We start from the raw sequence: 15,779 nt of genomic DNA on the forward strand, positions 1-15,779 counted from the left end.
AACTCCTGACCTCGTGATCCTCCTGCCTCTGCCTCCCAAAGCGCTGCGATTATAGGCATGAGCCACCACACCTGGCCGCACCATTTTTTTTTTTTTAAGAGACGGGATCTCCCTTTGTTGCCCAGGCTGGAGTGCAGTGGCATGATCATAGCTCACTGCAGCCTCGAACTTATGGGCTTAAGTGATCTTCTCACCTCAGCTTCCTGAGTAGCTGGGACTGCAGACATAACCACTGTGCCTGGTCATGTCTGGCACATTATAGACACTTAGAAAATATTTGTTGAGGGCTGGGTGCGGTGGCTCACACCTGTAATCCTAGAATTTTGGGAGGCCAAGGTGGGCGGATCACCTGAGGTCAGGAGTTCAAGACCAGCCTGGCCAACATGGTGAAACCCCGTCTGTACTAAAAATATTTAAAAAATTAGCTGGGCATGGTGGTCTGTGCTTGTAACCCCAGCTACTTGGGAAGCTGAGGCACAAGAATCGCTTGAACCTGAGAGGCAGAGGTTGTGATGAGCCAAGATCGCGCCACTGCCTTCCAGCCTGGGTGACAGCAAGACTCCGTCTCAAAAAAAAGAATAAAGAAAAAAGAGAATATTTGTTAAACGGTGAATGAAAATATTGTTTATTTGCAATTTGAAATCCAGACACATCTCTACCCTCTTGGAGCATACAGTACAGTGGGGGTATTGACACTGAATAAATAAATACATAAAGTAAATACAGTATTTTCAAACTGTGATAAGAGCTTTGAAAGCAAAGTACTGGTAGCTGTGAGAGTACTATGCAGATGATCTGACTCAGTTTGGGGTGGGGTGGTCAGGCCAGGCTTTCTAAAAGAAGTGCTATTTGAGGGATAGCTGAAGGATTAGTTGGTTAGCTGGATAGAGGAACGTGGGTGGGAATGGATGGAGAAGAGCTTCCAGACCCAGAGAACAGACTGTACAAAGGCAATTCAGTGGGCAGGAACAGAGAGAAGGCCAGTGTGGCTGAGGCAGTCAGGCCAGCCATGGTGTGGCACTTACTGGCAAGAACATGAGTATCACTGAAAGATTTTATTTTATTTTATTTATTTTCTTTTTTTCTTTTTTTTTTTTTTTTTTGAGACAGAGTCTCGCTCTGTCGCCCAGGCTGGAGTGCAGTGGCACGATCTCGGCTCACTGCAAGCTCCGCCTCCCGGGTTCACGCCATTCTCCTGCCTCAGCCTTCCCAGTAGCTGGGACTACAGGTGCCCGTCACCACGCCTTGCTAATTTTTTTTTTTTTTTTGTATTTTTAGTAGAGACGGGGTTTCACCATGGGATTACAGGCATGCACCACCACACCCGGCTAACTTTTTGTATTTAGTAGAGATGGGGTTTCACCATGTTGGTCGGGTCGGTCTCGAACTCCTGACCTCAGGTGATCCACGTGCTTCGGCCTGCCAAAGTGCTGGGATTACAGGCATGAGCCACTGCGCCCGGCCAACTGAAAGATTTTAAACAGGAAATGACAAAGCTCTGAGTGGGTAAGAAGTGGTCACTCCAGAGAATAGAGTTTAAAAGGACCAGTGTGGAAAGGAGATTGGTTTGGAGGCAGTTGCTGTGTCCAGCCTTGGGCTGGTGTGCGGTGGCGGCAGTGAGTTTGGAGAGAAGCTGGATATAGTTAAGTGATGACAAACATTTTCCTTTAGAGCTAAAGGAAATTTTCAAGAAAATCTTAGCTGGTCTGAAGGTAGTGAATTATTTCAATTGATTGTTCACAGTCAGTTACAGACGGAACTTCTTTTTCTACTCTCGCCCCCTTCTCACTACTGCATCTGACTAGTCTTTTAACATAATTAAAAAAAAGGCCGGGGGTGGTGGCTCACGCCTGTAATCCCAGCACTTTGGGAGGCCGAGGCGGGCAGATCACGATGTCAGGAGTTTGAGACCAGTCTGACCAATATGGTGAAACCCCGTCTCTACTAAAAATACAAAAATTAGCTGGGAGTAGTGGTGCGCGCCTATAATCCCAGCTATTTAAGAGACTGAGGCAGGAGAATTGCTTGAACCTGGGAGGCGGAGGTTGCAGTGAGCCGAGATCGCACCACTGCACTCCAGCCTGGGCAATAGCGCAAGATTACATCTCAAAATAAAATAAAATTAAAAAGAGAAAAAGAAAATCTCACCATCGGAAAAAAAAAAAAAAAAGTTCGGGGCTGGGCACCTCGGCTCACATCTGTAATCCCAGCACTTTGGCAGGCCGAAGCACGTGGATCACCTGAGGTCGGGAGTTCGAGACTGACCTGACCAACGTGGTGAAACCTCATCTCTACTAAATACAAAAAGTTAGCCGGGTGTGGTGGTGCATGCCTGTAATCCCAGCTACTTGGGAGGTTGAGGTAGGAGAATTGCTTGAACCTGGGAGGCAGAGGTTGCAGTGAGCCGAGATCATGCCACTGCACTCCAGCTTGGGTGACAGAGCGAGACTCTGTTTCAAAAAACAAACAAAGCCAGAACAATGATGACACATGGCTGTAATTGCAACTATTTGTTTTGGAGTGGGGGGCATCCTTTAAGCCCAGGAGTTCAAGGCTGCAGTGAGCTATAATTGCACCACTGCACTCTAGCCTGGGCAACAGAGTGAGACCCTGCCTCTAAGAGTACATTAATCCAGAAAAGTACCATTAATCCAAAAGTACAACAATAAAAATGAATAACAAAGAGTTCATGGCTGGGAGTGGTGGGTCACGCCTGTAATCCCAGCACTCTGGGAGGTCGAGGTGGGTTGGGATCACCTGAGGTCAGGAATTCGAGATCCGCCTGGCCAACATGGTGCCTGTCTCTACTAAAAATACAAAAATTAGTTGGGTTTGGTGGTGGGCACCTATACTCCCAGCTACTTGGGAGGCTGAGGCAGGAGAATCACTGGAACCCAGGAGGTGGAGGTTACAGTAAGCCGAGATCATGCCATTGCACTCCAGTCTGGGCGACAAGAGCAAAAACTGTCTCAAAAAAAAAAAAAAAAAAGAGTTCATGAAAGTCTTCATTTTATACAAAAGCAGGTCAATTAGCTTAGCATAAGGGGGCCTTTAATATGTTTAGCGAATAAACGAAGGAAAGACAGAGAAATGTTTGAGAGGGCAAAATAAAGATAAAAAATGTGAGAGAGTTGAGATAAAAAATGGAGAGAGGAAAATGAAATGAGAGAGAGCCAGAATAAGCAGGGTATGTGAGAATCTGAGAAGTATGAGGAGGTTGGAGGGTAGTAGGAAGATTGGGAGGAAACTGGGCAGGGTGGGTGGGGAAAGTGCAGTGTGCACCTAAGAAGAGGAAAGATTAATTGCTGATGCTGGGTTCCAAGGAGACTGGAGACAAGGCGCAAAGGTAAACGAAAAGACAAGGAGTGGGCTGGGTGCGGTGGCTCACGCCTGTAATCCTGCACTTTAGGAGGTGGGGGTGGGGGGATTGCTTGAGTTCAAGTGTTCAAGACCAGCCTGAGCAACATGGTGAAAACCCTTCTCTACCAAAAATACAAAAACTTTAGCTGGGCGTGGTGGTGTGCACCCGCGGTCCCAGCTACTGGGGACGCTGAGGCGGGGTGATCGCTTGAGCCCAGGAGGCGAGGCTGCAGTGAGCCGAGATTGCACCCCTGCACTCCAGCCTGGGTAACACAGACCCCCCCCCTCAAACAACAACAAAAAAAGACAAGGAATGAAATAGGAAGCTCCAAAGCAGGAAAGGCAGGAAGGGGAGATGACCAAAGATGAAGGAGGAAGGAGCAAAAGGCTGGAAGGAGTGCCCGGAGGAAGGAGGGAGCAATGCTTTGGGGAGAGACAGCAGGACTGCAGGGTGAGGGACCATGGACGACCACCGTAGAGAGCCAGATTATAAGGAGGACGGAACAGTGAGGGCGTGAGAGAGTGCACAGCAATTGGCAGTCCAAGCCCAGGCCCGGGAGGGAAAGAAAAACGGGCGAGTGTGGGGGAGGGGTGGGAAAGGTGGAGGATAGGTCTGAAATGACTCTAAGGGAGGGGAACGATGGGTGTGGCCAAGACTCTGACCTAGCCCTCACCCTGCTCCCCACCCTCGGCCGGCTTTCGGTTCCACTGGTTTCTTCCTCCAGTTAGGAGCCTTGATGCCGGAGGGGATAGTGGTAGGTGGGGAGGTTGAGTGCAAAGGGTTCAGGCTGTAAGTCATGTTGGGTTGGAATGGGGGCACAGGAAGGTGGGGCTGTTGGGGAGCCACGCTAAGCGGGGTGTCTGTAGCAGAGCCAGAGAACCGGGACAGTGAAGCGGGTGCTGAAGGGGGCGACTCTCAGGGATCGGGCCAGGGTCCCCGGAGGTGGGATCGACCAGGGTAGGAGACAAAAAAAAAAAAAAGGAGAACAGCAGATGGGGGCGAAAGCGGGGCCCGGGAGAGAGCACTTTGGACAGAACCCGGCGGGGAAAGGACGGCGCCGAGGCTGGTCAGGGGCGACCCGCAGCGTCCCAGGCGAACCTGTTGGGAAGAAAGGAAGGGGCTTCCCCCCGGTGTTCGAGGGAAATCCAGTCCGGAGGGGCTGACTCGGAGCTTGGGACTCCCGGGGAGCCACCGCCTCCTCCCCAGCGGCGGTCAAAACCGGGCAAGCGAAGGGGCGTGACCCTGGTGCTCAGGTTTCTTCCTCCTCACCTGGGCAAGGAGGGGTGGGGGCCACGACTTCCGGTTCAGGTGAGTGTCCCTTCGGTGACGTCAGGTCACCCTCGGCCGCCCCTCCGGTCCCGCCTCCCCCTCCCGCGCTCCCGGGGCCCGCGGGCCGCGCCCCCGACGCCCTACATATACTCAGGTGCGCCCCACCTGTCCGCCCGCACCTGCTGCCTCACCTCCGAGCCACCTCTGCTGCGCACCGCAGCCTCGGACCTACAGCCCAGGATACTTTGGGACTTGCCGGCGCCCAGAACCGCGCCCAGACGGCCCCTCCACCTTTTGTTTGGCTAGGGTCGCCGAGAGCGCCCGGAGGGAACCGCCTGGCCTTCGGGGACCGCTTTTGTCTGGAACCACCCTCCCGGCGTATCCTATTCCCTCTGCCGCGAGGCCATCGCTTCACTGGAGGGGTCCATTTGTGTGTAGTTTGGTGACAAGATTTGCATTCACCTGGCCCAAACCCTTTTTGTCTCTTTGGGTGACCGGAAAACCACCTCAAGTTTTCTTTTGTGGGGCTGCCCCTCAAGCGTCGTTTGTTTTACTGTAGGGTCTCCCGCCCGGCGCCCCCAGTGTTTTCTGAGGGCGGAAATGGCCAATTCGGGCCTGCAGTTGCTGGGCTTCTCCATGGCCCTGCTGGGCTGGGTGGGTCTGGTGGCCTGCACCGCCATCCCGCAATGGCAAATGAGCTCCTATGCGGGTGACAACATCATCACGGCCCAGGCCATGTACAAGGGGCTGTGGATGGACTGCGTCACGCAGAGCACGGGGATGATGAGCTGCAAAATGTACGACTCGGTGCTCGCCCTGTCCGGTAAGGCCGCGGGACAGACGGGGCGGACGCGCCCTGGACCGAGGTGGCGGGGTGGCGCGCGTGGGAGAGCCGAGGCCCCACGGCTGGGGGCCCTGGGTTGCTGGGGAGCTGCAGGGCGAGGAAGTGGTCGGCTGGGGGCGGCGGGGCTGGGCGGGAGCCGGCCAGGGTTCTGGCGGCTGCACGTGGGCGCGCACCTCGGCCGCCCACGGTCCTCTTCCGCCCCCAACCCAGCCTCATCCCCGGCTCGGAGCAGCGGTCTTAGGCCGGGGCCGTCCCCTCCCCCATCCCCGGGCAGGCCATGGCCTCCGACATCTCCCGCCCTTTTCTCAGACAGAAACGGCCCCGGGGCGCGGGGCACGGGGCGCGCCGAGGGCCGAAGGGCGGTGCGGCTGGTCAGAGTGGGCCGCCGCCTGCGGCCTCTAATCTTATCGGCCGATTAGCCGAAGCCACAAAGCCGGTGGCCTCGATAGCGGGCTCAGAGCAGGGACGTCGGCTGGCACGTGCGCCGCGCGGGGCTCGGGCCACCGTCTCGGCTTCTCTTCGCTGCCCCCTTTCACCCTTCCCCCTATCCAGGGCAGTTTCGCCGAAACCCCGGCGCCCCGGGCGGATCCTTGAGCGGAGAGGGCGGGGCGGGAGCAGGAAGGCCGCGCTGTCGGGAGGGGCGGGGACCTGCCCGCTGGGCCCAGGCCTTGGACACCTGGGCGCCGCTGGCCCGCGGCAGAACACGGCCCCGGACAGACGAGGTCCACGGGTTAGTGGGCGCGGCCGGCGGCACGAAGGCTGGAGCCGCCTTCATTTCCAGCAATGACGGCGCCCTTTCCCCTCGCCCGCAGCGGCCTTGCAGGCCACTCGAGCCCTAATGGTGGTCTCCCTGGTGCTGGGCTTCCTGGCCATGTTTGTGGCCACGATGGGCATGAAGTGCACGCGCTGTGGGGGAGACGACAAAGTGAAGAAGGCCCGTATAGCTATGGGTGGAGGCATAATTTTCATCGTGGCAGGTGAGCCCCCGGGTTCTCCATCTGGGAGGAGCAAGGCTGGGCAAGGTGCCCGTTTGGGGCCTCACTATATTGAAACCCTCATTCTCTCTCCAGGTCTTGCCGCCTTGGTAGCTTGCTCCTGGTACGGCCATCAGATTGTCACGGACTTTTATAACCCTTTGATCCCTACCAACATTAAGTAAGTCTGGGAACCCTGCCTCCTAAGGGGACAGGTCTGGGGTCCTGGAATAGGGAGGAGGGCAGAGGCAGGCCAGGGTTTCTAACCACCCCCTTCTCTTCACAGGTATGAGTTTGGCCCTGCCATCTTTATTGGCTGGGCAGGGTCTGCCCTAGTCATCCTGGGAGGTGCACTGCTCTCCTGTTCCTGTCCTGGGAATGAGAGCAAGGCTGGGTACCGTGCACCCCGCTCTTACCCTAAGTCCAACTCTTCCAAGGAGTATGTGTGACCTGGGATCTCCTCGCCCCAGTCTGACAGGCTATGGGAGTGTCTAGATGCCTGCAAGGGCCTGGGGCTGAGCTCAGCCTGTGGGCAGGGTGCCGGACGAAGGCCTCCTGGTCACTCTGTCCCTGCACTCCATGTATAGTCCTCTTGGGTTGGGGGGGGCTGTTGGTGGGAGAGACAAAAAGAGGGAGAGGGTGCTTTTTGTACAGTAATAAAAAATAAGTTTTGGGAAGCAGGCTTTTTTCCCTTCAGGGCCTCTGCTTTCCTCCCGTCCGGATCCTTGCAGGGAGCTTGGAACCTTAGTGCACCTACTTCAGTTCAGAACACTTAGCACCCCAGACTCCATTGACAATTGACTAAAAGATGCAGGTGCTCATATCTCGACATCCATTCCCACCCCCCTCTTATTTAAATAGCTACCAAACTACTTCTTTTTTAATAAAAAAATAAAGATTTTATTAGGTCCGGTTCTACTCTCTCACATTACCCCATGTCTTCATCCTACCTTCTGTCCTGATGAGATGCTGCTTACTGGCTCACAAGGCGGGGCTCCATAGACAAGGGGAACCAAGGTGGGACAGGGACAGGGTAAGGCTAACACAAACAACAGAAAGATGGTTCTGGGTCCAAAGCCATCCCTCGCCCCCTCCAATTACAATCTAATCAAATCTGGCCAGTCAAATATCCAGGTCGTCATCTGGGTCTTCTTGGTCCAGGTCATCGTAAGCATCTGGCTCATAGAAGATGTGGCTGGTAGCCTGGCCTGGCCTAGGCCGCAGGAGAGCCTGCTGTCTGAGAAGGGAAGATTTGGTGCTGGTGAGGGTAGCTAACAGTTGGGTCTGGATACTTTCTTCCAGGTGACTGTGACTCTCATTCAGGCAACCTGTTAGGCCTCCATGTCATTTTATTGGTCCAAGTCCCTTTCTCTGACCTCCATGTTAGAGCTGAAGCACCATTTGGTACTGGGATAGATACCCTTGTACTGCTCTCCTAATAAAACCGTAAGTTCCTAGCAGCTTGAGGACAAGGATCTTGTAGTCTTGCTTCATCCGCCCACATACTGGGCACAGAACAGCAGGCATGTACTAAGCCCTTGTTAACCAGCCTTTGCCACGCCCATATAGCCTTCTGTCCTCCTAGCACCACTGCCTACGGATAGGGCCACCTCCCAAGGGTCTGCTCTGGCTCAGCCCAGGCCCAGGGTGCTCTGCGGACAACTGGAGCTGTGACCCAAGGGTCTAAGGGAGAGAAAAGGCACATAAAGGCCCTCTGCCATTATAGGGGGAATGGGTGGATCAAGAACTTGGACTTGTCTCTGGAGGTGGACTTCAGCCCCTATAAAGTCAGGTTAATCAATAACCTCTTGCCCCACCTCTCCACGGCCCAGATGCTGGGCTCTACTCAGGGATCCACGTACCCAGGTCCCAACCTTACTTTTCAGAGCTGAACTGGAAGGGCAGGGTCAGGCTATCTCTGGCTTCTTTCTCTTTCTTGGACAGGTGAAGGTTAAAGGTCAAATGAGTTGTGGGATCCACCTGTAGGTACAAAGGATGCTGCTACTCTGCCCCATCCCTAGAATCCCTGACCCCACCCCCAACCTCTGCAGCTTTTATTCTCTCTCCCTTGACCAGACCCTAAACTACATTTCTGTGTTCTGGCCCTGGCATTCTTAAGATACCGGGGGTATATGAGGATCGGAGTAGGGCTGGGACTCTACAGAGGGCCCCTCTTGGAGATGCAGGCTGAAGTCCGGAAGGATGGAGAACCACTGAGTCTGGAGAGAAAAAAGAGTTTTTTTCATCTTACTGAAGAAACTAGACAGACTCCAGGACCTCACATCCTCAGCCCCCAATCACCTATTTAACTAACTGGTTTCAGCCGCGGCCCTCAACTTTATTTTTTTTTGAGACAGGGTCTGGCTTTGTCACCCAGGCTGGAGTACAGTGGCGTGATCTTGGCTCACTGCAACCTCCGCCTCCCAGGTTCAAGTGATTCTCCTGCCTCAGCCTCCCGAGTAGCTGGGATTACAGGCACATGCTACCACGCCCAGCTAACTTTTGTATTTTTAGTAGAGATGGGCTTTCGCTATGTTGGCCAGGCTGGTCTCAAACCACTAACCTCGGGTGATCTGCCCACCTCGGCCTCCCAAAATGCTGGGATTACAGGTGTAAGCCACTGCACCCAGCTTCTATTTTATTTTCAAAAGTGAAAGCAAGTTGATTAAGGAAGTAAATGAATAAAAGGATGGCTACTCCTTAGGCAGAGCAGCCCCACTTACTCTTTTTTTGAGACAGAGTCTCGCTCTGTTGCCCAGGCTGGAGTGTAGTGGCATGATCTCAGCTCACCTCAACCTCCGCCTCCCAAGTTCAAGTGATTCTCCCGCTTCAGCCTCCCGAATAGCTGGGACTACAGGCACCCACCACTATGCCCAGCTAATTTTTGTATTTTTCATAGAGATGGGGTTTCATCATGTTGGCTAGGTTGGTCTTGAACTCCTGACCTCAGGTGATCTGCCCGCCTCTGCTGGGATGACAGGCATGGGCCACTTTGCCCAGCCCCACTTTTTTTTTTTTTTTTTTTTTTCTGAGACGGAGTTTCACTATGTTGCCCAGGCTGGAGTGCAGCGGCATGATGTCGGCTCACTGCAACCTCTGCCTCCTGGGTTCAAGCGATTCTCTTGCCTCAGCCTCCGGACTAGCTGGGACTATAGCTGTGTGCCCCATGCCTGGCTAATTTTTGTATTTTTAGTAGAGACAAGATTTCACCATGTTAGCCAGGCTGGTCTCAAACTCCTGACCTCACACGATCTGCCCACCTCAGCCCCCCAAAGTGCTGGGATTATGGGCCTGAGCCACCTTGCCTGGGCCCCACTTACACTTTATAACCTTGGTAAGTGACTTAAATTTAAACCTCCTTGGGCCAGGTGCAGTGGCTCACACCTGTAATCCCAGTACTTTGGGAGACCAAGGCCAGAGGATGGCTTGAACCTAGTTATTCAAGATCAGCCTGGGCAACAGGGTGAGATCCCATCTGTATAAAAAACTAAAAAGCTGGCTGGATGTGGTGCTATATGCCTGTGTTCCCAGCTCCAGCTACACCAGAGGCTGAGGCAGGATGATCACTTGAGCATGGGAGGTCAAAGCTGCCGTGAGTTATGATTGCACCACAGCACTCCAGCCTGGGCAACAGTGAGACCTTGTCCAAAAAAAAAAAAAAAAAAAAAAAAAAACCCAAGGAAAAAACCCTCCCTGGACTGGCTTTCCAGCCTGAAAAATGGTGACAATAAAACAATCTACCTTAACCATAGCTGAGAAGATTAAATGAGGTGAGTGATAGAAAACAGAGAAATACCTAAATCAGCTTTTTTTTTAGAAAAGGTCTCCCTGAGGGGTGGGCACAGTGGCTCACGTCTGTAATCCTAGCACTTTGGGAGGCTGAGGTGGGAGGATCACTTGAGCCCAGGAGTTTGAGACCACCCTGACCAACACAGTGAAACCCCATCTCTAAAAAAAGTTTGTTTTTAAAAGTCTCCTTGAAACAATCAGCTTTTCATTGTTCTTCCCATTGTGCCACTCCTTTCTCTGCCCCCCATTTCCAGTCCTTCCCTGTTGGTTCTTCTGACCTGGTGAGTTGGGCGCTGTCGGGGCCTCTGACACAGGATGTGGGCCGAGGCCTGGCCCATGGTACCGCCCAGGGTCACCTCAGTCTGAGCAAGGCTGCTGAGAGCTCCCACAGGGCCTGGTCCATGAAGCTCTTCATGTAGCAAGCCCAGCACACTCACTTTCCCCACTGGGGAGCTGTCACCTAGAGGAGGACAAGAAATGTAGAATAGTAGGGAGCATTCAGGTTGGTGGCCTGGGAGCAAACAGTGAAGAGGAAAGGAGAGAGCCTCACAATTCCATCACAGTGCTGCCAAAATCCTGACTTCCCTTGGCCAATCTCACTACCGTGCTCTGAGCCTCCTCCAGCCCACACCTTCATCTCCACTATCATCCCAATGTAAAGCTGATCAAGGCACCGCTCTAACTTCTATCCTTCAGCCGCTCCTTCGCCTTCAGGATGGAATGAACGCTTCCAGCATGTGTCCACTTACTTTCCAGCCTCATCTCTTACACACGGAAGTACTTGTACTTTCTGGAACTTCCCAAGATCTCAGTCAGTGCCTTCAATTCTCTGCCTCCCTTTTTGGGAGCATTTAGAGTGTCAGGTACTATGCTAAACCCTTTAACACAATGTTTGAACTCTTACAAAGGTCAGCGTTTTTGGGTCAAACCATATGAAATCACTGACATTTAACAATTTTCTTTTCTTTTTTGAGACGGAGTCTTGCTCTGTCGCCCACGCTACAGTGCAGTGGCACAATCTCGGCTCAATGCAACCCCTGCCACGGGTTCAATACTGCCTCAGTCTCCCGAGGAGCTGGGACTACAGGCACGTGCCACCACACCTGGCTAATTTTTGTATTTTTAGTAGAGACGGGGTTTCAGCGTCTTGGCCAGGCTGGTCTTGAACTCCTGACCTCGTGATCTACCTGTCTTGGCCTCCCAAAGTGCTGGGATTACAGGTGTGAGCCACTGCACCTGGACTGTTTTTATTTTTTTGAGATGAAGTCTTTCTCTGTCACCCAGGCTGCAGTGCAGTGGCGTGATCTCAGCTCACTGCAACCTCTACCTCCTGGGTTCAAGTGATTCTCCTGCCTCAGCCTCCCGAGTAGCTGGGATTACAGGCGTGCACCACCACACCCAGCTAATTTTTTGTATTTTTAGTAGAGACAGGGTTTCACCATGTTGGCCAGGCTGGTCTCCAACTCCTGACCTCAGATGATCCGCCCGCCTTGGCCTCCCCAAGTGCTGGGATTACAGGCGTGAGCCACTGTGCCCAGCCAATATTTAACAACTTTTGACCTAAAAAATGGCAATATAGTGGTCATCCTAATACTTCCCTTGTACCTTCCTCCATATACAGGGGAAAGTGAAGCAATGAGAGATCAAGCACCTTAATACAAAGCTGGGCGTCTGACTCCTAAGTCCATTTGAGTACCCACAGTGCACTTCAAGGCTAGTCCCAGTGCCCCTGCCCGGCCAAATTTGCCTGGCTGACCTGTTGCTCTTCAAGAGAGTGCCTTTTTTTTTGAGATGGAGTCTTGCTCTGTCCCCCAGGCTGGAGTGCAGTGGCCCCATCTCGGCTCACTGTAAGCTCCGCCTCCCGGGCTCACGCCATTCTCTTGCCTCAGCCTCCCAAGTAGCTGGGACTACAGGCGCTCGCCACCAAGCCCGGCTAATTTTTTTTTTTGTATTTTTAGTAGAGACGGGGTTTCACCATGTTAGCCAGGATGGTCTCGATCTCCTGACCTTGTGATCGCCCACCTCGGCCTCTCAAAGTGCTGGGATTACAGGTGTGAGCCACTGTGCCCGGCCGAGTGCGCCCTTCTTTAAGGTACTCTGTGCATGTCCTATATCATCACGGCCTTTATCAGACCATCTTGTAGCTGCCTGTTTACTTATCTCCATCTTTTATGGGACTTCGAGCTCCTGGAAGGCAAGGACCCAGCTATAGTCAGTCTGTATTTTGCCATTATCTAGAATTGTACCTGACACATTGTATGTATTTACTACTGATTTGTTAAATGAATGAATGAGTGAAACAAATGAGTAAAAAAAAACTTGGAGGAAAAAAAAGCAAATGGTAGATGGCATTAAGGAGAAGTTAAAAAAAAAAAAAACAGACAAAAAAGTCAAAAAAATGAAAAAACATCTGGAGAACCCAGATGTTTCTTCTAGGGATAGAAAGGAAAAGGGGCACACTCCTTGGCAGAGGAAGATGTATGAGGGGAAACAATGAAGGAGGGGTCTCACCAGGACAGGAGTCCTGATGGCTCACAGCATGTAGGGCCTGGCAGAGTGTGGTGCAGGGAAGGCGAAGTAGCAGCCAGCTGAGTGAATCGAGAGCAATGGTGACAGGAACAGGATCTGTCCTCTTGCACATGGCTCTCAAGGCTCCCAGCGGCCCCCCAGGAAAGGCATCCTCAGTTTTTGACCAGTTAAGAGGGTCTCTGAAGAAGTCATGGTAAACCAGCCTGCAAAGGGAAAATAAGACACAATATAATATTGCCCCTTCCCCCCAGAGGATCACAAAGTTCATCCTCTGATCTTTGTGGCTCTGTTTTCTCAATTTTCACGAATATCCTAAATATTAGTGAAAGATAATTACTGAGAGATAGCATACAGTGATTGGGAGCACAGACTTTGGTGTCTGACAGCCTGACCTCCAAGCTTGGCTTTGATACTTGCCCAAGGTCAGCTAACTGATACATTATCTCTAAGACTCAGTTGCTTCATTGGTGATATGAGATGCCAACCTCTAAGCATTCAGCACAGTGCTTGACACATAGTATATGCCTGATAAATGTTAGTTATCACCATTATCAAATATTTCCTGTGTGTGGCACCTAAAGTTTATCACCCTGGACGAAAAAAGAGAAAGCAGAGGACATGAGACTTGGTCCTGCCTGTAGAACAGCTTAAAGAAAATCAAGAATTAAGTCAAGGAGTAACAACTACAGAAAAAACAGCTCAGGAAAGGGAGACTGGCATAGGTAGCAGAACTTTTTTTCCCAGATATCTCTTTTCTATCTTCTGGTTCTCTTGTGGAATGCCATCTTTTTCTTTTTTTTTCTTTGAGACAGAGTTTCACTCTTGTTGCCCAGGCTGGAGTGCAATGGTGCGATCTCTGCTCACTGCAACCTCTGCCTCCTGGGTTGAAGTGATTCTCCTGCCTCAGCCTCCCGAGTAGCTGGAATTACAGGCATGTGCCACCATGCCCAGCTAATTTTTTGTATAGATGGGGTTTCTCCATGTTGGTCAGACTGGTCTCGAACTCCCGACCTCAGGTGATCCACCCGCCTCAGCCTCCCAAAGTGCTGTGATTACAGGCGTGAGCCACCGCGCCCAGCCATGGAATGCCATCTTAACATACACCACCACCTCTATCACAACAATGGCTGATGCAAAATTAGAGGCTCAACAGAGAAGATGTAAACTACTATTAACATCCACTGAGTTGCCCGGACTAGGAAGTGGAAAGCATCCTACTAATGGTTCTTAATGTCTCCTGATCAGGCACGCGGCTGGGTTTAGGGACTTCCTTATCTCAATAGTTTCTTCTCCCCCACATTAGTCAATAAATCCTGGAAATTCTGCCCACTAAAGTCCTTTCCATGTATTCTAAAATTTCCATCTCTACTGCCACTGGCTTAAACCAGGCCTCTATCACTTCCTACCATTATTCCCAAAAATTCATTAGGCCAGGAACAGGTCTGTCTCACTCACTGCTGTCTCCAGTATCTTGCACAGCACCTGGTTTATAGTTGGTGCTCGGTACATATGCACCTTAATGAGTGAACCCGGATTAATGGATTACTGCAATACCCTTCCCACATGTTCTCCCTAACTCCAGGCTATTTCCCTCTCAACTTCTATGATCTTTGCTTTGGACTCCCCAAATACTCATCACTCCTCATCACTCCTCTTACTAATTCTTGCCTCTTGAAAGACCCATATCCAAGTCTTCAATGAATATTTAAGGAACTGCTACTATATACCAGGTTCTGCGCTTGTTGTAAAGAAAATTTCCTTAGCAATATAGGTCTCAAATTTAATCAAATCTCTTCCAACTGGTACTTACCGATTGTTGATATCAGAGTCAAAACCTTCACGAAACTCTTCCTCGCTCACTTCACAGCCCAGGATATGCACTTGCTCCCCACTAAGAGATGAGAAGGGATTGTCAAAGAGTGGGCACAGGCCCCCTATCCAGGGTAGGCCGGGGTGACACTGTGGGATACTCACCACAGTGCAGATTTCTTGACAAGCGCCTTCAAGAGACTGCGCCCCTCCCACTCCACGGAATCTGCAGAGCGAGGGAGGGATAAAGAGTGTGAGAGCGCTGGGATTACCGCCTTCGCGAACCCGTCGCGATCTCCACACCTAGCCTGTGACTCATGGCCCTTCCTCCCCACTTCCGTCCCATCAGCCAGGCCCGAACCCACCGCCGTGCCTCTGGCTCTCACCCCGAAGCAGCACCAGGCCGCCCAAGGCCAACAGCGAGTCCAGCATCTCCAACTCGCGTCCGGTCCTTGCTCTGGCGCCCTCTGATGGCGTCATGACCCAGTGTCCCGCCCCCTCGACGTGAAACGGGCGGGGCACTCGGGCGTCCTCCCACCATTAAGACCTAACATAGTCCGGAATGAGAGGTGATTATGTTCAATATTCCCAGGGGGGCGCTCACGCGGAGGGCGCCCCTCCCCGAGCCCTGGCGCACAGTCGTACAGACAACGACCCCGTCTAGATTTTCACTGTGACCGGGACGGGAAGAGCAGTTGGGGCAGTTGTCACTAGGAAGGGGAGGAGAACCCACAAGCCCCCCCAGGTCCCGCCCCGCGGCCACATTCTGCGCGTGCGCAGTACTGCAGCCTCGTTCGGAGTGCTTCTGGCTTTCCTTATACCTACCCCCATAGACCGCGCAGGCGGAACTTGGTCCCGGTGAAGCGAATACACGTCACCACCGGAAGTAGCGTCAAAGGGGAAGAGGAGGGGGAAAGACAGGAGGAGGGAGTCCTTTGGGCGGTAAAATGGCGCCTGTCAGAGTTGGAAACCCAGCTGCAGAGGCTGCAGCCCCGCTCCCCAGCGGCTAAAGGACCCCCGAGCTCGGGGAGGGGGAGGCCGCTCCGGCCCAGCGCTCCGCGCCCTCCGGCTCCCCCTCCCCCTCCTTCCCTGCTCCTTCGCTCTGCAGGCCCGTTCTCTGCTGCCGCGGCCCTTTGCGCGCCGCTGCCCCCGCCCTCCCCTTTCCTGCGGGCAGCCCCCTAGCGCGCCTGCGCAGCGGGCCATT

At 52.7% G+C, this 15,779-nt stretch overlaps 2 protein-coding genes across 5 annotated transcripts; one reads left to right on the forward strand and one right to left on the reverse strand.

Moving 5' to 3' along the window:
• The first annotated feature begins 4,801 nt into the window (after window positions 1-4,801).
• CLDN7 (claudin 7) lies at window positions 4,802-7,378 on the forward strand. 2 transcript variants are annotated; one of them, XM_055258613.2, is made up of 4 exons: window positions 4,802-5,453; window positions 6,287-6,451; window positions 6,545-6,629; window positions 6,735-7,378. In XM_055258613.2, the coding sequence occupies exons 1-4, from the start codon at window positions 5,231-5,233 to the stop codon at window positions 6,895-6,897; spliced, it is 636 nt and encodes a 211-aa protein (XP_055114588.1). In that variant the 5' UTR covers window positions 4,802-5,230; the 3' UTR covers window positions 6,898-7,378. The 2 variants fall into 2 exon arrangements, with proteins under 2 accessions (XP_055114588.1, XP_055114589.1); XM_055258614.2 differs by lacking the exon at window positions 6,545-6,629 and having other exon boundaries at window positions 5,225-5,453; window positions 6,735-7,357.
• ELP5 (elongator acetyltransferase complex subunit 5) lies at window positions 7,322-15,529 on the reverse strand. Of its 3 annotated transcripts, XM_055258605.2 has the most exons (9): window positions 15,401-15,529; window positions 14,962-15,122; window positions 14,741-14,801; window positions 14,577-14,657; window positions 12,749-12,969; window positions 10,516-10,697; window positions 8,572-8,667; window positions 8,328-8,428; window positions 7,322-7,685 (listed from the first exon to the last, which is right to left on the reverse strand). In XM_055258605.2, the coding sequence occupies exons 2-9, from the start codon at window positions 15,053-15,055 to the stop codon at window positions 7,571-7,573; spliced, it is 951 nt and encodes a 316-aa protein (XP_055114580.2). In that variant the 5' UTR covers window positions 15,056-15,122; window positions 15,401-15,529; the 3' UTR covers window positions 7,322-7,570. The 3 variants fall into 3 exon arrangements, with proteins under 3 accessions (XP_055114580.2, XP_063485635.1, XP_055114579.2); XM_063629565.1 differs by lacking the exon at window positions 8,572-8,667; XM_055258604.2 differs by lacking the exon at window positions 15,401-15,529 and having other exon boundaries at window positions 14,962-15,374.
• Between the last annotated feature and the right edge of the window lie 250 nt (window positions 15,530-15,779).

Source organism: Symphalangus syndactylus, chromosome 20 (assembly GCF_028878055.3).
Source record: "Symphalangus syndactylus isolate Jambi chromosome 20, NHGRI_mSymSyn1-v2.1_pri, whole genome shotgun sequence".
NCBI lineage: Eukaryota > Metazoa > Chordata > Mammalia > Primates > Hylobatidae > Symphalangus > Symphalangus syndactylus.